Source organism: Terrapene carolina, unplaced genomic scaffold, assembly GCF_002925995.2.
Source record: "Terrapene carolina triunguis isolate 2854851 unplaced genomic scaffold, T_m_triunguis-2.0 Scaffold111, whole genome shotgun sequence".
NCBI classification, from domain to species: Eukaryota; Metazoa; Chordata; order Testudines; family Emydidae; genus Terrapene; species Terrapene triunguis.
In genome coordinates, this window is record NW_020664462.1 from 18,294,622 (window position 1) to 18,317,559 (window position 22,938).

At 46.4% G+C, this 22,938-nt stretch overlaps 1 protein-coding gene across 2 annotated transcripts in view; it reads right to left on the bottom strand.

Annotated features, from left to right (window-relative positions):
• NCAPG2 (non-SMC condensin II complex subunit G2) overlaps window positions 1-22,938 on the bottom strand; it is a 127,951-nt gene that overhangs the window by 27,529 nt on the left and 77,484 nt on the right. For both annotated transcript variants that reach the window (XM_029911639.1, XM_029911638.1), the window contains 5 exons: window positions 11,088-11,158; window positions 10,648-10,801; window positions 10,320-10,493; window positions 8,595-8,711; window positions 8,363-8,509 (listed from right to left, as the gene is read on the bottom strand). In XM_029911639.1, coding sequence (XP_029767499.1) covers window positions 8,363-8,509; window positions 8,595-8,711; window positions 10,320-10,493; window positions 10,648-10,801; window positions 11,088-11,158 — 663 coding nt within the window. The remainder of the gene's footprint in view (window positions 1-8,362; window positions 8,510-8,594; window positions 8,712-10,319; window positions 10,494-10,647; window positions 10,802-11,087; window positions 11,159-22,938) is intronic.

A 22,938-nucleotide genomic window follows, 5' to 3' on the forward strand; every position in this document is an offset into this window, starting at 1 on the left:
CTCACGGAGGTGGATTAACTATGCTGATGAAAGAAGCATTTTAAGTGTAGACCCGCCCTGAGTAAATACAAAAATGTAATCTGAGATATAACATTACAGTATTGTAGCTTTTTGGTGTGACAGCATATATAGGAGTGGAAGCTTAACATTTAATAATTAGAGAGAGAGAGCTAAAACAGAAGCTAAAGACTGTAAAAGATTTACAGTAGCACAAAATGCATGTATTTCCCAAGTCTTTCTTTTGTCTCTCTCATAGTCCAGAAACAGTAGCCAGATTTACATTAAAAACCCTACTATTCCTCGGTCAGCTTTTTCACTAGGAGAATATCCCATAATATCTCAGAAGAGTTGTTCAGAAGAGTAACAAAGCCTGCATCCACTTACCGATCTTGTTTAGGCACACCCTGATGCTCTCATAAGGTGAAGGTGTAATTTTGTATTATGGAATGGATAAATTTGGGATACCCGAAGTCATGACCAATTGGATCCACTGGTAATTTCACTTTTTTAAAACCCCTATTATGAGATAAAAGGTTACTAGCCTGTTCTGTAGCTGTTGTTGTTAAAGTTGTGTTGCACATGTCCATTCCACTTCAGAGTGTGTGCATCCAGTGCACTGTTTTCAGAGACTTTTCCCTCTGCTGCAGAGCTGCCCCCTGATCCCCCAGTTCCTTCTTACTGGACGGACTCCAATGCAGAGGGGAAGGAGGATGGGTCATGGAATGGACATGTGTGAAACAACTCAAAGAACAGTTACAGAACAAGTTAATAACCATTTCTTCTTTGAGTGATAGCACGTTCATTCCACTTCAGGTCAATCACAAGCAGTTTGATCTGGAGGTCAGACTGGAGTCTACCTGAATAATGATTGAAGGACCACACAATCCAAATCTGGCATCATCTGTAGACTGTTGGGAGATAGCATGAGAGGCAAATGTACTGTAGACCAAGTTGCAGCTCTTCAAACAGAGAATAAGCACATGGGCTAAAAAGACTGCAGAGGCTGCCTGCGATGTGGTTGAATGTGTTATCCTATTTGGTGGAGTTACAGTAACCATGTCATAGCACAAATGGATACAGGAAGGAATCCAGGACAAGATTCTTTGAGAACAAACCAGAAGGTCCTTCATTCTGTTTGCAATTGCCACGAACAACTGAGAGGACAATTTAACAGTTTAGTCTTGTCCAAGTAAAACATTAACACCCTCCCCCTCGTGAGCATGTTGGTGAAGTTGGTAAATATATTGCCTGATTGATGTATACAGAGGGTCAGACACCAGAACTCCTAATTCACCCACTCTCCTGGCTGAGGTGACTGCCACCAAAAATGCTACTTTCAGTGAGACATGGAGCAGTGAACAGGTAGCTAGCGGTTAAAAGGATGGACCCATTAGTTTTGTTAAAACCAGTTTCAAGACCCTAGGGGGGAACAGGAGCCTCTCTACTTGGAGATATAACCTGTTCAAACCCTTCAAAAACCTGACAACATGGGGTTGGAGAAAAGTGATTGATCAATTGGAGGGTGGAAAGCCAAGATAGCTGCTAGGTGAACCCTAGTGGAATTAATGACAAGGCCTTGCTGTTTCATTTATAACAAATAGTCTAGCACATGTTGTATCGGAGCTTGGACTGAGGGAATGCCTTTCTGCTGGGACTAGACAGGGAACCTCTTCCACTTCACCAGGCAAGTATACCTATTAGAAGATTTTCTATTATTTAAGAGGATGTTTTGTACCTCCTTTGAACATATTTTCTCCTGAGGTGTTAACCATGGATCATCCAGGCTGTGGTGTGAAGGGCCTCCCGGTTATGATGGAGGTGGTGACCATGGTCTGTAAGCCAAGGCCCTTCTGCAGTAAGAAGCAGCAGCCATAGTAGGACAGCAGCAGCTATGAGCTAAGAAGCTGGGAGTCACATCCCATCTAAACTGCACCAAAACAATATAATATTGGGTTGTTAAGAAGCATTTCTGGCCTAATAGCACAAATAGTGACCAGACAGACAAATCTTAAGATGTGTAAAGAAAACTTTGCAAGATAACTCTGTCTGGAAAAACCACTTAGCAGTTTCAGTTGAAAAAGATACCATTTATTGCTTTTGTCTGTTTTTAAATTTGTAATACTTCCATTTGTTTACCTATAGTTATCACTGTGTGTTCTTTAATTTACATTTTGACAAAAACAAATGAACTCTTAGATAGTGGGCTAGGATTGGTGAAAAATACTGTTTTGTAGTACTTCAGTTTAAAATGATTGGTTAAGGGATAGCTAAGCAGGACCCAAGTTTTAACAATATAAACTGGGGGCCAACAGGAAGTTATTTGGAACCAAACTCCAGAACACAGCCCAAAGTCAGAGCTTCCAAAACCATCACACCTTGCTGACCACACCATTCAGAAGCTGGAGCCCCAGATGACCTGATCCTGACTGGCCATCAAGAAAAGTTTGTCAGCCTTGTTGGGAGTGGTGAGCATTGTATGCTTAGCGTATGTATTCTGTTAACCTATATTTATTAACAATTGATCAAGGATATTACTGTGTAAGGCTCTTTCACTGGTAAAAAGTCCCACAAACCCGCAGAAGGTTACGCCCTTATGCCCCGAACCTAGGACAGGAAAGAGTGGGGTGCCTAACTTAACAGGATTACTCCTTGAGCCCACAGTAGGGTAAAAGTGGGGTGCCCTAGATTGTGTGGGTAACAGGTCCTGTGAGATCTGGATCCACTAGCAATGTCAACTGATCCCTGGTTGAGAGGTTCAGCAGAATGAATATTGGTAAGGCCACACTGGTGCTACGAGTATCACTCGAGCATGATCCTGTTTGATTTTTACCACTATTCTGTGTAGTAGTTGAAATAGAGGGAACGTGTACACGCGCCCAAGGGATCCTGGACTGTGACCTGCTCATGAAAAAAAAAAAAAACCAGATAATACTTCCTGCTGATTTTGGTTGCGAACAGGTCCGAGTGGGGAATCTCCCACAATTGGGATATGAACCTTGCTATATTTGGGCAAAGAGATCACTCATGGTGACTGGTGAAGACCTACTCATCTGATCTGCCAGACTGTTCTGGACATCTTGGAAGGTAGGAGGCTTCAAGATGGATTGAACTGGTGATACAAGAGTCTCACAGTAGCATTGCCACTTGGGATAGCTGGGTTGATCTGCCCCCTCTCTGTCTATTCACATAGACAATACAGTGGCCATGCGCTATGAGTACTAGTAAATTCCTTCCCATGATATGGGGGAGGAACATGTGACATGCTCGTCAAATGGCTCTCAATTATCTTACATTTATATGTAGAGCTAAGTCCTGGCCACCCCACAGCCCTTGATTCTGCAGGGATCCCAGGTGAGCCTTCCAACCAGAGTTAAAGTAACTTGCAAGGAGCAAATGGTACTCCCACAAACACAGTGGATGGGTCTGTCTACCATTCCAAAGTGACTAAGGACACATACAGGAATCTAAACCAGCATGTCCAGAGGATAACAGACTGGGAATACACAGAGCTCAGCCACCCCTGCAGCTTCCTCAGATGCAGCCTAACATGCCAAACCATGCAAGTACATGAGGCCATTTGCCCCAGAAGACTGAGGCAATTCCGTATTGTTGTGGTAGGATGGGCCTTCAGGTCCAAAGAAATATTTAGCATCATCTGGAACCTGGACTATGGGAGGAATGTCTCGGCTTTCATACAATCAAGATCACTCCTATAAACTCTAATCTTCATACAGGTGATAAGATTGCTTTTTCCTCCTTCATAAGCAACCTTAGAGAGCCATAGGTGGATTGGATCATGGCCACACTGGACACCACCTGGCTCCTGGATCAGCCTCTCACTAACCAGTCATCTAGCTTTGAAAACACGAACTCCTGACTTTCTCAGAAATGCTACCACTATGCACTTTGTGAACACAACATGTGGGGCTACAGACCGGCCAAATGGTAGGACTGCAAACTGGTAGTGAGATTGGTTGACCATAAATCTGAGGAATTTCCTGTGGCTTTGGTGTCTCAACACAAGGAAATAAGCATCCTTTAAGTCGAGGGCAGCATACCAGTCACCAGGGAGGATAAAGGAAGCAAGAATGCCATGTGAAACTTTATTTTCTTTAGTTATTTGTTGAGCTGTCACTGGTGTAGTGTGGGTCTGAGACCTCCTTTTGCTCTTAGGATTTGGAAATAGCCAGATTAAACCCTTCCCTCTGTGTAATCGAGGAATTTCCTCTTTAACTCCCAACAGAAGAGATTGTACCTCCCAAAGGAGAACTTTCTTGTGACAGAGGTCCCTGAAAAGGGATGGGAAAGGAAGTGGGTTGCAATAAATTGAAGGGTATATCCAAATTCCAGCATGCTTAAGACCCACTCATCTAAAGTGATGCAGGTCCAAGCAATTGGGTAGTAGGATAGCTTGTGGGAAAACATCATGGTAGGAGAATTGGCAAATGGAAACTAGCAAGCTGTCCTCAGCAAGCATGTGGCTGTCATTCTGGCTGCCCTGTCTTCTGTGTCCAATGCCGCCTGAAGGGCTGTTTTGGATATGACTTGGCCCACAGTGACAATGGCCTGGAATTGTGTCTCTTTTTCCTCTGGGAGCTCAGATGTGACCTGGGCAAGTTTCCCATAGTTGTCATAGTCGTATTTGGCCAGTAGTGCTGAATAATTGGTCACTCAAAACCGAAGGGTGCCAGAGGAATATACTTTGCATCCGAACAAGTCAAGTCTTTTGTGTTTTGTCATGGGTTGTAACCTTGAATTATGGCTGTTTCTTACGGTGATTTACTGCCTCAACAATTAGGGAGTTGGGAGGCCGGAGCACAAATAGAAAGTCTGTTGCCTTGGATGGTACATAATATTTTCTATCCACTCTTTTGTAGGTGGGTGGAATAGAAGCAAGTGTCTGCCAGACTGTCTCCATAGGATCCAAGTTGGCCTCGTTGATGGGAAGGGCAATCTTGGAGGTAGATGCGGGTTGCAGTATTTGTACCAGCTTGTGCTGGTTTGTCTTTACCACCTTGAGCGGGATGTCTTAGCTTTGCACAACTCTCTTGAACAGCTCTTGAAACTGTTTAAAGTCATCCGCTGAGGCTGGCGGTGGGGGCATAATTGCCTCATCTGGGGAGGAAGATGAATTGCGTACAGGAGATGTGTCATGGTCTGTGCCCGTCTCTGTGTCCTCTCCCCCTTCCTGTGTCTCCCAGGGTTGTGGTGTGGGAGACACTGGGTTAGAGCGCAGTTCACATCTATGCGCTGTGGACGGTCTAGAATGCTGACCCCTATATGAGCTGCAAAGTTCCCAGTGCACCCATTGCAGTGAGAAAGCCACAGGAGGGTACATCCATGGGGGTCTGCACCATGTTTGGTTCATATCTGGTGTCTTGGACCCATGTGGCTCCCTGTTGGTCGGTGGGCCTTAGGTGAGGAGTGACATGGATATAGGGGGTATTGTCCCTGCAAATCATCCTCCTCATCACTGGAGGACTGTGCCATGTCTTGGGGGCTGTGATCTCCTCTGGAGTCTGTGGGGGAGCCCTCAGCACTGAGTACTGGTGAATGTGGTGCTGATGAGATTTCTAAGTCTCTCTGATGCAGCGGAGACTGTCGGTGCTGATTTCTGAGTAATCGGTGCCGGGGGTGCTTTCCCTTTTGTTGATGGAGTCGGTGCCGACCGGTGTTGTTGTTTGGCCGGTGCCGTCAGTGCCAATTTTGTGGCGTCTACTGGTGCCGACTGAGTTGTCAGTGCTGGGAGTGGAGGCATGGTGCCTGAGACACTCGGTGCCAAGTCCCATACCGGTGAGCTCGGTGCCATAGAGGCGGCACGTTTTTGTCAGTGCCTTGACTCCGTTTCTTTCACTCTGACCTCGGTGGTGCCAGAGGTGCCTGGAACGTCATAGGTGCTCACCCAAGAGTAAGATGGCATCGGGGTAGCGACCTTGCAGGAGACTTCCTCTGCTTTTGCGGACCTCTCTGCGGAGATGTTTGAGCCCTCTTTTTTGGTTTTTCAGAGGGTAGGTCTCCTTTCCCATCTTGAGGTTTGCCTGGAGCGGCTGTTTGCTTGTCTGCCTCAGGCTGGAGGGACTTCTCCATCAAGATCATTTTAAGCCGGAGATCCCTGTCCCGTCAGGCTCTGGCTCTCAGGTTGCTGCAGTGGGGGCATTTCTGGGGAATATGCCCCTCACCCAGGCAGCGTATGCATAAAGAATGTCCGTCTGAATTGGGCATGGCATAGCGGCAGAAGCCGCATCGGAGAACCAGGCATTTTAACTAGTAACCGTTCCCTTAAGGGGGAGTTGTCTAACGAATTAACAAGACTTCCCCCCCCTCCCAACACTAACTCTAAGTATCTCTCTAGCAATTTATCTAAATATGTATCTAAAAGCTATTTCTTAATGGTTTTAGGGAGAAGTGCTAACACTGCCCCTTTGCTCCATCTTTAGCCGAGAACAGTTGAGAAGAAACTGGAGGGCTCAGGTCATGTGCGTGCTACACACAGCACCAACGGCACCGCGAGATGCCTACCACCCACGCAGACACTGCTACCATAAATCTCCAATAGACGGCGCCGGGACGCACTGCCACCTAAAATGGAGCATCCACAGGGACACTACTCAAAGAAGAACTAATGTTGCCCGAAGCAAGGTCCTGGACACCATTTTCCGCTCGTCCACCAAAGCCAGAAAATTTGTCTTGCCTCCTCTGGCAACTTGTTCATAAAGTTTAAAACATTGTCTTAGAGGGGAAAAAAGCATAACATCCCAGCAAAGCTTGCTGATTAGCGATCCGGAGCTGTAGTCCAGCTGCTGAATAAAGTTCCTTCCAAAAAAGATCAACAAGCTTCTTCACATCCTTTGCTTTTGAGGTAGATGCTTGCTGACCCTGCACTCTCCCTCACTGTTAACTGAGCCCACCAAAGACCCTGAGAGCAGGGGGGTGTAAAAACATTAAAATCCCTGAAAAGGAACATAATATCTCCACTCAATTCTTTTCAGTATAGGCAGTAGGGAAGAAGTTTGCCACAGAACTTCAGTAGGCTCCATTTTAGACTGATTTGTTGGAAGCACCACTTGAGAGGGTCCCACAGATCCCAAAGTAATAACTTTTCTGTGAGACCTCTTGAGACACTTACACCTGAATATCTATAGAAGAAGCCACATTCTGTAGAAGGTCCTGGTGGACTCTATAATCATCCGGTGGAGGTGAGGAGTCCCCCAACACAACTACATCATCTGGCGATGAAAAGCAGAAAGCCAAGGCTGGCTGAGATGCAATCTCCTCCAATTCTTGCAAGGGGGGATTCATCTGAGCAGATTACTCTTGTTTGGCACTGAACCCAGTACTGGGAACGGCTTCTTGCAGTAGGATCGTGACCTACTGGAGAACATAGAGAGGAGAGGATGCAAAGATGATCTGGAGGCAGGAGAAAACCTGCAAAGGTTCCAATACGGCCACTGATATGGTCCCAGACCACAATTTCTTCATGACCAAAGGTCTCTACTAGTTGGTCAATGTGGAGCTTCCACTGGATACCAGGGTGGAAACTCCTCAGAGAAGAGGAATGCCTAGTAAGGAATCTATTTGTCAAAAAACATTTCCTGAATCTTTTTCGTTGTCTGCATTGTTACAGACATACTTATTGACAGGTATTTTGAAATAAATTACCAAAATAATTGAAACTGGTTTGATTATATTGTACTATTTTGACAAATAAAATATACAGAATTTTAAAATATTGTGCACAGAAGTTTTAATTTTTTGGTGCAGAATTCCCCCAGGAGTAACATATTTAAAGACTTATCAGGTCCTCCGCCCCTGAGTATTTTTTAACTCAAAGGTCAGATTGTCAAAATCTTTTTTGTTGCTCTCCTTTGGACTTTCTCCAAGTTGTCCATATCTTTCCTAAAGTGAGGCACCCAGACTTGTACACAGTACTCCAGCTGAGGCCTCACCAGTGATGAGTAAAAAGGGATAATTACTCCTGTGGTAATAAATTACACTCCTGTTAATAAACCCTCAGAATATTAGTCTTTTTCACAACTGTATCACATTGTTGACTCATTCAATTTGTGTTCCACTATACCCCCCCGCCCCCCGATCATTTGCAGCAGGATTACTGCCTACCCAGTTATTTCCCATTTTGTAGTTATGCATTTGATTTCTCCTTCTCAAGTGTATGGTTGATGTACACACTGTTTGGAAATTGACGTAGGTGCCAAACTTGAAATACTGCTATGGCACTGACTAGTGGGATGCAATTACTGTACCTAAACCATACAAATCATATCAATAACGCATTTAAAAACAATTGTAAAAAATGGATACTACTGTCAATTCCATTTGAAGTAATTATAAAGAAACCTCTAACCTGGATGATTAGCTGAGAAACTTCAATGTGCTGCTCTAGAACATTCTCCTCCTGTTCATGCATTAGAATAAAAGGTAGAACATGACTTTCTATCCAAGCACCCGTCTCCTTCAGATGTGAAAGGTAAACTTTTCCTTCAGAAGAAAACTGTGCAAGAAAAAACAAACAATAATAAAAACAGAGCTTGATAATTGTTTCCCCCTCCCACGAATACCTCCTTAAAAAACAATACCTTGTGCTGAAGATGAATGCTTAATCTGCAGTAGAGGGTGAAGGCTCTTATGACAGTTGCTTGATTGAAGCTATGAGATCCTGCACCTGTTGCTTTCATAATCGAGCCAAGAATCTCCTGCAATATTATAATTTACAGTTATAGATTCATAGATTCTAGGACTGGAAGGGACCTCGAGAGGTCATCGAGTCCAGTCCCCTGCCCTCATGGCAGGACCAAATACTGTCTAGACCATCCCTGATAGACATTTATCTAACCTACTCTTAAATATCTCCAGAGATAGAGATTCCACAACCTCCCTAGGCAATTTATTCCAGTGTTTAACCACCCTGACAGTTAGGAACTTTTTCCTAATGTCCAACCTAAACCTCCCTTGCTGCAGTTTAAGCCCATTGCTTCTTGTTCTATCCTTAGAGGCTAAGGTGAACAAGTTTTCTCCCTCCTCCTTATGACACCCTTTTAGATACCTGAAAACTGCTATCATGTCCCCTCTCAGTCTTCTCTTTTCCAAACTAAACAAACCCAATTCTTTCAGCCTTCCTTCATAGGTCACGTTCTCAAGACCTTTAATCATTCTTGTTGCTCTTCTCTGGACCCTCTCCAATTTCTCCACATCTTTCTTGAAATGCGGTGCCCAGAACTGGACACAATACTCCAGTTGAGGCCTAACCAGCGCAGAGTAGAGCAGAAGAATGACTTCTCGTGTCTTGCTCACAACACACCTGTTAATGCATCCCAGAATCACGTTTGCTTTTTTTGCAACAGCATCACACTGTTGACTCATTTAGCTTGTGGTCAACTATAACCCCTAGATCCCTTTCTGCCGTACTCCTTCCTAGACAGTCTCTTCCCATTTATATTTAAAAACAAAATATATTTTCAGGAAGTCCTGCTTTGCACTTTGCTTTTGCTTAAAGACTGAAATTCAAATTCAAATATATTTTTTGAGTGCCCAACTTTACACTTCAAAGGGGCTTGATTTTCAAAAAAAATGCTCTGCACCTATCTTCTAGAAGTCAGGCTCCTTTCAGATGTCTCAAATTGGACAAGTTTGAGGCACCTACAAAAAAACAAGATTTTCAAAAATGTCTGGGACTAAGTCTTGTAGTCCTATAATTTATTTCTATTCATGATCTAAACTGCTAGTTATTCACAAAGTTCAGAGGTATGCAAGTTTTAAATTACAATAGTTACATTTGATACAGATAAATTGGTACAGCTAACCCAGCCCACAAATAGTCCACACAATCATTACATTTTGATGGCCAGTGTTTCTCTCTTTTTGTAAGGTTGGAAGGAAGGCTAATTACTTAAAGTAACTATATTTTGAGTTTCTGGTAGTATTATCTTCTATTGCTACCCTTAGCTATACATCTTCAAGGGTATTACTGTCTTGTGCTTTGACACAACGTCTGGAATGAGATTGTTAGTCACAGTTGTTAAAGCATCAAATTATGCAGAAGACAGTTTGGTCAAGTTCAGACAGTACACTTTCAGAAAGGAAGAGACTATTAAACACTATGGATAGTTTTTTTCATCACTCTTTTCATTAAAGTATTTCATCAGTTCATAAGATCATCATGCGTATAATGGCAGAAGATCCAAAGGAGGGAGGAGTGGTGGATCTTACTGAGATTTTTGAAGAAAAATGTAAAATCTAAATTTCAGTAGTGGTACTGAGACACATTAAATAGTACTTTACATTCAATATTCTACAAGTATTACCTTTGCAGCTCCAAGTACTTTCAAAAGCTGGTTCAATTTCTTTTTGGGGACAGATAGCAGGCAATCCCGATTCATGGAATGAGTCAATAAATATTCTAGATAATCAAGTGCTAATTCTGGTTTTGACTGGTATGTTACTTGGATACGTACTCGCCGCTCAGATGCTGTATTGCTCTAAGTGTGGAGGAGAGAAGCTCATTAAACAATGAGATATAAAAGATACTACAATAAACTTTATAGTAATTACTTATCCTCCAGATTAAAGGACTAATAGAATCAGATTATATAATGCAACATAACAGTAGAATTCAGTGTTTTCTTTGCAAACCTTTCTTGGTGTCATCTCATCAGACATCCAATCACAGATTAACTCCATAATGTGTCCCACTTGTCCCCAGCGACACAAGCAGTCTATCAGGGTGGAGTATTTATTTTCATCAGCTCCCTTCTCAAGATTCCTCAATTTAGAGATCACACCACAGCTGAAAACAATTTCAGATATAGCAGCTGTTTTTATTCATTAGCGCAGCAATGACTCAGACATAAAATGAACTGATATGATACCTGAAATATTAACAAAACAATTTATAGGCCCATTGGCCCCTACAGATTTTACTAAGTTATCAAGTTTCCTGAATGGATAAATTTGCCTGAATTGATGTTATTCATTGAGGGTATTTTAATGTATACCAAATAAAAAAATAAAATTAAAGTTGAACAGAGACAACCCCGCCCCCCCGCTCAATTTTGACATTAAAGAAATAGTACCTGAATGTAGGAATAGCAGAAGCTGGCATGAAAGATGCCAGAATAACTAATGGAATCATGCAACGATCATCCTAGGATTTAAAAACAAAAACAAAAAAAAATTATAAAAAAAAGACTGAACCCATCTGACTAATAGACAACAAGAATCTAAGCACCTTTTTTCAAGGAGTGGATTCTGTCACAGCAGAATTTTCATATCCACTAGAGAACCACCAGAAACAGCATTGAAGAGAAATGCATAACTGTACTTAGAGTAGATTGTCAGATTCATATACTTGGGACTGCATGTGTTCTTGGTGGCCATATACATATTCTGCTAGTAGAAGCAAACATTTACTTTAAGTTAATATGAAGATGCATGGCCATGACTCCATCCAATTCCTTTCCACTTAAATAATGTATTAGAAATGGAATCCAAAGAAATGGGTATACACAGGGTGAGGAGTGTGGCTTTATAGTGGCAATTTATTCATACTAGATAACCTTTGTTCTCTAACCATTTTTACTAGAGATCCCTAATGTTGGAAGATTAACTATCAGTCATCCCTCAAAGAAGTGGGTCTGAGAACTAGTTAAAAGACTGTGGGATTACTTTTGAAAATTGGGCATGGGACCTGGATTCAAAACCAATGGTAATGTTGCCTAAATGTAGGGATTAAACATCAAGTAGCAGCCTGCAATATCCTTGTTTAGATAAGTTTGTGCAGCACCTAGCACAACAGGGCCCTCATTGGAGTCCCTAGGTGTCACTGAAATATATATATATATAAAAAAAATAAGTGACTTAGAAGTTACTTTGGCTCTAGAGGTATGCATCCTAAAACCAGGCAGAGATGCTTTCAAGATCTTACCAGTTTTATGTCAAAATCTTCTCTGTTTAAATAGTGTTTGAAGAGGTAGTGTCTCCTCTGGACTTAGCTCCATGAAATACAACATAGAAAATGTATGTATAGGTTTAGTACCATCTGGATAACAAGTGAGAGCGTCTCTTTTTTTTTTTTTTTTTTACGGTAACATTCACAGAAAAAGAAGAGTTTTGCTTTTCTGGCAGAAGAGAGCCTCTTGCCCGAGTCCCTGTTCTTCTTGAAACGAAGCCTCTGTTCAGACCTCTTTTCAGATCCATGCTGCTTCATCAGTGCTAGAAAGCATGTTAACATCTAGGTCAGAGAGCCTGCCAAAGCTGAAAAACTTGTCTGAGTTTGGCTCAAAGCTAACTCTGATTAAGAGAGAAGGTTAGTCACCCTGTGCAGTAACTGTGGTTCTTCGAGATGTGTCTTCCTATGGATGTCCCACTCTAGGTATGCTTGAGCCCCCCGTGCTTCAAATTGGAGATTTTAGGTAGCCGTGTCCATTCAGCCTGCACATGTGCCCGCTTCGTCTTGTGCCCTGCACCAGGGCTATATAGTGCAGGAAAAATGTCCTCAGTTCTTTCTCCACTGCAGAGCTCATTGGAAAGAACTCTGAAGCAGAGGAGGAAGACAGGCAGTGGAACACCCCTAGGGACACATCTAGAAGAACCACAATTACTGCACAGGATGAGTAACCTTTTCTTCTTCAAGTAGTGTCCCTATGGGTGACCCCTAAGGGAGGGTTGGGGCTTTAGAGTCGAGTCTAGAATTGAGGATGAGACAGTGAAGCCAAATATGGCATTGGACACTGAGTTGTGCGAAACTGCATAATGTTCAGCTAATGTATGAGCACATGTCCAAGTCGTGGCTATATATTTCTGCAACCGGAACGTTTTTGAGGAAGGCTATGGAAGTGGAGAGCGATCTCGTGGAGTGAGTTCGTACTCTAGAAGGAGGTTGAAGATCATGAGACTGATAGCAGTAGGTAACGCACCTCGATATCCATCTAGAGTCTTTTTTTGCAGATTGAGGATTCCTCAGATCTGTCCACAATGGAGAGAAATAATATGGGAAATTTCCTGAAGGGTTTAGTCCTATCTAGATAGGAGGCTAGTGCAGGCACTCCTGACATTGAGTGTTTGTCTCAGTGTGGTTTCAGAAAGAAAACTAGGAGGTGGATAAATTGGTTTATGTGGAAGTCAAAAGATATTTTTGGTAGGAACTTGGGGTGCAGTTGTAGTGTTACGTCTTTAAATAAGACGGAAAAGGGGGGGATATGCCATTAGAACCCCTCTCTCTCTCCCACTCTTCAAGCAAAAGTAGTGGCTACTAGAAATGCAGTTTTCAGAGAGAGATGTAGAAGGGAGCAGGTGGCCATGGTTTGAAAGGAGGTCTTCTTAGACACTGACATCGGACCTCAACTTGGTCCTCAGGTGTGTGGCATCAGATTTCTAAGAAGATGTTATCCAGACCTTTGAGAAACCTTCTTGTGGGATGAGAAAAAACAGAATACCCTTTTATCTTATGATGGAAGGCTGTGACAGCTGCGAGGTGCACTTTTACAGCGCTTAGAGATAATCCTGACCTTTTTAGTTCTAGGATGTAATCTAGCACAGATGATAGTGGAAAGGATGTAGGAGGAAAGTGTCTTGAGTCACACCAGAGTTTGAATCTCTTCCACTTTTGGATGTGCGTGTCATGAGTAGTTGTTTCCTGCTATGTAACAGCACCGCCTTTACGTCCTCAGAGCATGTCATTTCTAAGCTCTTGAATCATTGACCACCCATGCTTTGGGCCAGAGAACCTGTAGACTGAGGTGATGGACCTAGCTGACATCCTAAGAGAGGAAATGAGGAACAGGCTGGAGAGTAATTGGTTGGCAAAACGCGAGCTGAGTAAGGTAGGGGAACCACATTTGTCTCGGCCACATGGGAGTCTACAAGTATAACCCTGTTTTTTTCCCCTCTATCTTGAGCAGGATTGTGGATATTACAGGAATCAGTGAAGATGCATAGAGGAGATTTCTGTTCCATTGGGAGGGGAAGGCATCTCAGAGAGTGGTGACCCAGACCATCCCTGGAGCAGAACTGGGAGCAGTTGTTGTTTTTGACTGTGGCAAATAAGTCTGTCTTGGGGATGCCCCAGTGCAGAAATATGCAGTGGAGAATGGTGGTGTCTATTTCCCATTCGTGATTTGGGAGATGCGTCTGCTGAGATGTTTTGTATACCTGGAAAGTAAACTACTCAGATGTTGATGGTGGTGAAGCATACACTAATTCGAGTGTTTCACTGCTTTGGCACAGGTGGGCTTCTCATCCCAATAGGGATGTGTCCATTGTAAATACCAACATTGGGGATGGTTGAGTGAAGGGAACCCCAGCGTAGATATTATGAGGGTCTTTCCATCAGTCGAGAAATTTTTTGACTATTGAGGGCATCGAAAGAAGTTTGTTTAAGCAGTGTTTGCTTGGTAAGTAGACAATTCTGAGCCACTCCTGAAGGCAGCACATATGAAGTCTCGTGTGATTTATTACAAAGATGCCTGCCACCACGTGACCCAATAGCTAGAGATAGTTTCTGGCTGAGGTTTGAAGGCTGACCTGGACTGTCAAGACTAAACTGACTGACATATTGAACCTGTGTGAGAGGAAGAATGCTTTGGCTGCTACTGCCTCAAGGTAAGCTCCTATGAACTCCAGATGCTGTACTAGAATTAATGTGGACTTTGACGTTTAATTGTAGTCCCAGTCAGAGGAATAGGTCCGTGGCCTTTTGTGTGGCCAAACCCTTGTTGAAGGAGCATGCTTTGAGCAGACAATCATGCAAGTATGGGAATATCAGAATTCCTTGTTTGTGAAGATGTTCCGCTACCACAGAAAGGACCTTTGAGAACATTCTGGGCGCGGATGACAGGATGAATGGGAGTACCTTGTATTGAAAGTGATCCTGATTCAGAGTGAATCATAGAAACCTTCCGTGGGATGGGTGGGTTGCAATATGGAAGCAAACATCCTGTAGGTCGAGGGCCGAGAACCAGTCCGCTTGGTCCAGAGATGGAATTATTGCTGGGAGAGTTACTATTCTGAACATTTACAAATCTGTTGAGTGATCTTAGTTCTAGAATAGGCCTCCAATCGCTGTTGTTTTTCGGTACCACAAAGTACTTGGAGAAGTCCCCTCCCTCTGTGTTGTGTGGGAACTGATTCTAAAGTACCCAGGTTTGGGAGAGAGTCTGTTTCCTGTCATAAAAGGTGCGTGAGAAGGGTCCATGAAGAGAGACAGGAGGGGAGGTGATAAGGAAGGTAAAATGGATAGAATATCCTGAAGAAATTATCTCCAACTCATTTGTTCATAGTTATGTATTCCCAGTCTTGATGAAAAGGACCAAGGTGGTCGCCAAAGTGAGCGAGACGTGCGGATTGTTGCAGCAGGTAAGGATGGAGGTAGTAAATCGAGCCTTTGGACGACCCCTCAAAACTGATGTTTACATGTAGAGGGCTGTGAGGCAGCTGGTCTCCTTTTCTGCAAATGCTGTCTCTTGCGCTGGGGTTCATAATGCCTTGGGGGAAAGTGGGGCATGGATTGAGTAGGCTGGGATCTCTGAGCTGTCAGGGATTTACTGAATCTTCTTTTTTGTGCAGGCGTGTAAATTCCCAGCGAGCATAAAGGTGGCTCTAGAATTTTTTCACATGTGGACGGATTCATCAGTTTTCTCAGTGAACAACTTTGGTCCCTCAGATGGAAGGTTCTCAATTGTAGATTGGACTTCCTTTGGAAAGCTGGATACCTGAAGCCAGGAAGCCCTCCTCATGACCACTGCCGTGGAGTTAGAATGAGTAGCTGTGTCAGCGGTGTCTAAAGAGGATTGTCCTTGCAAGGAGTTGGCCCTCGGCAATGATCACCTGAAAATGCTCTCTAGTCTGTTGAAAGATAGTCAATCAAGGCATTCAGTTTGGAGTAGGGCTGTCAATCACAGTTAACTCACGTGATTAACAAAAAATTAATCGTGATTAATAAAAAATTAATCACGATTAATTGCACTGTTAAACAATACCAATTGAAATTTATTACATATTTTTCAAATATATGGATTTCAATTACAATTTCAATTACAACACAGAATACAACGTGTACAGTTCTCACTTTATATATTTATTACTAATTTTTGCACTGTAAAAATGATCAAATAGTATTTTTCAATTCACCTCATGCAAGTACTGTAGTGCAATCTCTTTACAAACAAATTTTTTTGTTACATAACTGCACTCAAAAACAAAATGTAAAACTTTAGAACCTACAAGTCCATTCAGTCCTATTTCTTGTTCAGCCAATCTCAGAGAGAAATAAGTTTGTTTACATTTATGGGAGATAATGCTGCCTGCTTCTTATTTACAATGCCATCTGAAAGTGAGAACATGCGTTCGAATGGCACTTTTGTAGCCCACATTGCTACAGGTATTTACGTGCCAGATATGCTAAACATTCATATGCCCCTTCACGCTTCAGCCACCATTCCAAAGGACATGCTTCCATGCTGATGATACTCATTAAAAAAAATTAATGCATTAATTAAATTTGTGACTGAATTCCTTGGGGTAGAATTGTATGTCTCCTGCTCTGTTTTACCCACATTTTGCCATATATTTCATTTTATGGCAGTCTCGGATGATGACCCAGCGCATGTTCGTTTAAAGAACACTTTCACTGCACATTTGACAAAACGCAAAGAAGGTACCAATGTGAGAGTTCTAAAGATAGCTACTGCACTCGACCCAAGGTTTAAGAGCCTGAATTCTTAGAGTCTTTAGGCTTGCTGGCAATGACGGTACCTGAGGAACCTGCAGCCTTGTGAGTACTGAATGAGAGATCAGTGGGTGCCAAGCTGGTCGACCTGATCGGGGATCATCTCTTTGTGGTAGATTCTCTACCCAAGCGACTTGAAGAGCCCGCTTTCTGGAAGCTTTTTGAGAGGAATCCAGGAATTTTTTCTTGGAAGTTGCGGGGGAGTGTTGTGCCAAGGAAGTTGATGGAGACAGCCTCATCAAGGACCGTTGGACAGTGGGGATTCCGGGGCTGGGGTCGGAAGCTGGTTGGAGCAAACTCTCCGTCATAAGCAGACTCCGTTTTAGTTCAGTTTTCTGACCCCTGACCTTAATTTCAGGCAGAAATTATACTTTTGAGGGACATGTGACTCCGGTTATGTCTGTCACTGACCGGGATAGCCTCTTGGCAGGAAAGGTAACATTTAAACCCAGGGAGCTGGGCATACCCTTTCCAGGTTCCACTTCCCCAGATGAAAGAAACAAGAAAAAACAACTATGGATGGGGAACAGTTCACTATTCTAATAAGAATTTTTTTTAAACTCAAAAAAGAAAAAAGGGAGTACACGAACTAACAGAAACTCCATGAACTAACACTATCTATCTTGAACGAGAGAAAAAAAATACAAGTGAAGTAATCTCAATTCAGATGCTGCCGAGGCTCCATCTTGGGCCAAGGCGTCTGAGAAGGAACTGAGAGGGCAGTTCACCTGCGCAATGCTATATAGCACTGGTGCATGGCACAGGATGAGAAGAGCGCATGAGCAGGCCAAATTCGCTCTAAAATCTCTGATGTGAGGTACATAGGGCAAAAATGTTCCAAGAGTGGAGCGCCCTTAGGGAAACTACTCAAAGAAGAAAGGATGATTCTTCCACTAAGGAAGCTTTCAGATGGCTTTCACAGTCCTTAAGAGCTCTCAGAGCAAAATCCACACAAATAGGAGAAACCTTCATTGGATGATCCTTCCAAAGGCATCACAGGCAGCACATGCACTATTAGTAACAAACAGAGCTTGGCATCTATTATGAGGAATACCGCAGGACTAGGTGAACAGATGAACTGGACCAACACTATGAAGATTAATGGAATTAACTGAGTCAAACATGTCAAAGCCTAACAATGAGCAAGTGCATCAAAAGAATGCTCACCACAAGGCAGAATTAAGATAGCAAAAACAAGTGCAAGGAAGGGAAGACGACTCTGGTGTTTCTAAGTTGTCTGCTCAAGTAGTGAAAGAGGAACTGGGGTAGTGATTATTCAGAATGGTGGGGGGAAACTCCTCATATGACTTAACACTGAAAAGACGGTTACTCACCGTTGTAACTGTTGTTCTTCGAGATGTGTTGCTCATATCCATTCCAGTTAGGTGTGTGCGCGCCGCGAGCACGATCGTCGGAAGATTTTTACCCTAGCAACACCCGGTGGGTCGGCTGTGGAGCCCCCTGGAGTGGCGCCGTTATGGCGCTGGATATATACCCCAGCCGACCCAGCGCCCCCTCAGTTCCTTCTTGCCGGCTACTCCGACAGTGGGGAAGGGGGGCGGGTTTGGAATGGATATGAGCAACACATCTCGAAGAACAACAGTTACAACGGTGAGTAACCGTCTTTTCTTCTTCGAGTGCTTGCTCATATCCATTCCAGTTAGGTGACTCCCAAGCCCCACCTAGGTGGCGGGGTCGGAGTGACACATTGCTGTGTGCAGAACCGCTGACCCGAAAGCAGCATCGTCTCTGGATTGTTGCCCCAGCGCATAGTGAGTAGCAAATGTGTGGACCGATGACCACACTGCAGCTCTACAAATGTCCTGGATCGGTACTTGAGCCAGGAAGGCAGTCGAGGAGGCCTGGGCCCTCGTGGAATGAGCAGTGAGGCGTGGCGTCGGTACACCGGCCAGGTCGTAGCAAGCACGAATGCAGGACGTAATCCAAGAGGACAGGCACTGTGAAGAGACCGGTGAGCCTTTCATCCGGTCGGCCACTGCAACGAAGAGTTGCGTCGTCTTCCTAAATGGCTTTGTACGGTCAATATAGAAAGCCAGGGCCCTGCGAACGTCCAAAGAATGTAAACGCTGGTCTTGACGAGTAGCGTGCGGTTTCGGATGGAAGACCGGGAGAAATATATCCTGGTTTACGTGGAAAGGTGACACCACCTTCGGAAGAAAGGCAGGGTGGGGGCGAAGCTGCACCTTGTCCTTGTGGAACACCGTGTAAGGGGGCTCGGATGTCAGCGCCCTAAGTTCCGAGACGCGCCGTGCTGAGGTGATGGCTACGAGGAAGGCTGTCTTCCAAGACAAGTACAGGAGTGAGCAGGTCGCCAATGGTTCAAACGGAGGCCCTGTGAGCCTGGAGAGGACGAGGTTGAGGTTCCACGTCGGAACCGGCTGTCGTTGCTGTGGGTACAGCCGGTCTAAGCCCTGGAGGAATCTAACGACCATCGGGTTAGAGAAGACCGAGGACGTGAGTTCTCCTGGGTGGAAAGCGGAAATAGCGGCGAGGTGAACCTTAATTGAGGATGTCGCCAAGCCTTGCTGTCTTAGGGACAGGAGGTATTCCAGTATCAAGGGGATAGGAGCCTGCGAGGGAGACGTAGCTCGTTGCTCACACCAACAGGAGAACCTCTTCCACTTGGCTGAATAAGTGGTCTGCGTAGAGGGCTTTCTACTTCCCAGCAGGACCTGTTGGACGGCCTGCGAGCATTGCCGCTCTGAGCGACTCAACCATGAAGCATCCACGCCGTGAGGTGGAGCGACTGCAGGTCGGGGTGACACAACCGGCCATGGTCCTGAGAGATGAGATCCGGACTCAAGGGGAGCGTGATCGGCCTCTGTACTGACAGCTCCAGCAGTGTGGTGTACCAGTGCTGTCTCGGCCAAGCGGGAGCGACTAGAATTACCCGTGCCTGGTCCCTGCGGATCTTGAGCAGCACCCTGTGGACCAGCGGGAATGGGGGAAAGGCGTAGAACAGATGGTCTTTCCATGCCATGAGGAAGGCGTCTGACCGAGAGCCCGGGGCTCGCCCGTGTAGGGAGCAGAATGCCTGGCACTTCCTGTTGGCCCGAGATGCGAACAGGTCGATCTGGGGAAACCCTCACCTCTGGAAGACGGAATAGATGATGTCCGGGCGAATCGACCACTCGTGCGTCTGGAAGGACCTGCTGAGACGGTCCGCCAGCGTATTCTGGACTCCAGGCAGGAATGACACCGTGAGATGTATCGAGTGGGCGATGCAGAAGTCCCACAGGCGAATGGCCTCTTGGCATAGGGGAGATGAGCGGGCTCCGCCTTGCTTGTTGATGTAAAACATGGCCGTGGTGTTGTCGGTGAGAATCAGCACGCAACGGCCCTGTAGGAAGTTGAGGAAAGCCTGACAAGCCAGGCGCACCGCCATCAGCTCTCGGACGTTGATATGCAGGGCTAGTTGGGACGCGGACCACAGGCCTTGGGTATGGTGCTCCCTCAGGTGAGCGCCCCAGCCTAGAGATGAAGCGTCCGTAACTAGGTGGAGGGAGGGCTGTGGGGCGTGAAAGGGCACTCCTGCACAGACCGCCGTGCGATCCGTCCACCAGGCGAGAGAGGCCAAGACCGAGGCCGGAACCGTGACCACCATGTTCAGGTCGTCTCGATGAGGACGGTAAACCGATGACACCCAAGTCTGCAGTGGGCGAAGTCGCAGCCTGGCGTGCCTGGTTACGTAGGTACACGAGGCCATGTGGCCCAAAAGGGCAAGGCATGTTCTTATGGTGGTAATTGGGAAGGCCCTGAGTCCTTGAATGACGCTTGAGATGGTATGAAAGCGGCTGTCTGGCAGGATGGCTCGGGCACGTCTGGAGTCCAGGATTGCTCCAATGAACTCTATCCTCTGAGTTGGTACTAGAGTGGACTTCTCTCTGTTGAGTAGAATGCCCAGCCCGTGGAAAGTGTGTGTCACTATGTGGACATGAGCCTGCACTTGGTCTCTGGTGCGGCCGCGTACCAGCCAGTCGTCCAAGTACGGGAACAGCTGTATCCCTTGTCGACGAAGGAAGGCCGCGACGACTGCCAGACACTTTGTGAACACCCTGGGAGCCGAGGACAAGCCGAAGGGAAGGACTGCGAATTGGTAGTGCACCCTGTTTACTACAAATCGCAGGAAGCGCCTGTGGGGCGGATAAATCGCTATATGGAAATAAGCGTCCTTCATGTCGAGGGCGGCGAACCAGTCTCCAGGATCCAGTGAAGGGATGATGGTCCCCAATGACACCATGCGGAACTTCAACTTTACTATGAATTTGTTGAGTCCGCGCAAGTCTAAGATGGGCCTTAGACCCCCTTTTGACTTGGGTATCAGGAAGTAGCGGGAGTAAAACCCCCTGCCCCTTAGCTCCGATGGAACCTCCTCTATGGCCCCCATAGCGAGGAGCCCAAAAATCTCCTGTGTAAGGAGTTGCTCGTGAGAAGGGTCCCTGAAGAGGGACGGGGAGGGGGAGTGGGAGGGGGGGGCGAGGAAAACTGGAGGGCGTATCCCCTCTCCACCGTGCGAAGGACCCAGCGGTCCGATGTTATAAGAGACCAAGCACGGTGGAAACGGGAGAGGCGATCCCGGAAGGGGGGAGTTGGATCCTGGGTACCGGTCGTGGTGCCGTCCTCGACCGCACCTTCAAAAGGTTTGCCTAGGCCCTGAAGGTGGTCTAGGCTGGCCCTGGTTCTGACCGGGTTGAGGGCCGGTCGACCTTCGCCTACCGCCTCGACCCCGCCTCCTAGCAAAGTCCTGTCTTGGACGAGGCGGGGGAGGGTAGAACCGCTGAGGCTGGGGCCTGAAGGGTCTGCGCTGAGGCCCTGGGACATGCATCCCCAGGGAGCGCATCATTGTCCGGGAGTCTTTGAGGTTTTGGAGCCTAGAGTCCGTCTTCTCCGAAAAGAGGCCCTGGCCCTCAAACGGAAGGTCCTGCAGGGTCTGCTGCAGTTCAGGTGGCAAGCCTGACACCTGGAGCCAGGAGATTCGTCGCATTGCTATCCCCGACGCCAGGGTCCTAGCGGCCGAGTCCGCTATATCAAGGGAGGCCTGCAGGGAGGTGCATGCCACCCGCTTGCCCTCCTCCACCAAGGCCCCGAACTCTTCCCTCGATTCCTGGGGAACCAGCTCTTTAAAATTCCCCATCGAGGACCACGTATTAAAGCCGTAGCGGCTCAGGAGCGCCTGCTGATTAGCCGCCCGCAGTTGCAGCCCGCCAGCCGAATAGACCTTGCGTCCGAACAAATCGAAGCGCTTAGCGTCCTTCGATTTGGGCGCAGCAGCCTGCTGGCCATGGCGCTCCCGTGCATTGACTGATGAGACCACCAGTGAGCACGGTTGGGGGTGAGTGTACAAGTACTCATGTTCCTTGGAGGGCACAAAGTACTTCCTCTCAACCCCTCTGGCCGTGGGCGGAATAGAGGCCGGGGTTTGCCAGATGGTGGTGGCGTTCGCCTGAATAGTGCGGATCAGCGGTAATGCCACCCTAGATGGAGCATCCGCTGAAATGATCTGCACAATGGGATCATGGACCTCCGCAATCTCCTCCACCTGGAGGTCCATATTGCGAGCCATGCGGCGCAGCAGGTCCTGGTGGGCCCGAAGGTCTATAGGAGGCGGCCCAATGGCGGATGTACCCACTAAGGCCTCATCAGGCGAGGACGAGGAGGATGCCCCCGGTGGCAAGGGGTCCAATGGTTGATCCTGCTCCAGGTGTTCCTGGAGTTGGGCATCGCCTGCCCCCTGGTCCAGGGCCTCTGCTGGTGTGGGCACTGGAGCCTCCACGTCCCTTGGAGGAGGGCGGGAGATGGTGGACTCTGGGGCCCTGGGCTCCGAACGGCCCGAGCGGGAGGCAGATAGCGGAGCTCCTTGTGCCTGATGGTAGGCCCAAGGAGTCCAGAAGGACCAATGCGCAGGTCCTTGCATAGGGTCGTCGGTCTCCTGCAGGTGGCCGGCCTCCACTGCATCAGACGAGCGCGATGCCGATCTCGACGGCCACGGCGGTGCCGAGCCCGACGCCGTCGGCACCGGATGGTACGGTGCCGATCGGTGCCGGCTGTAAGGCGATCTGTCCCTGTGCGGTGCCGGAGAGCGGTACCGGGATCTGGATCGGTGCCGGTAGTCCCTCCGGTGCCGGGATCCCGATCTGGAACGGGACGACGATCGCGAAGAGGCGTGGTACCGGGAGCGG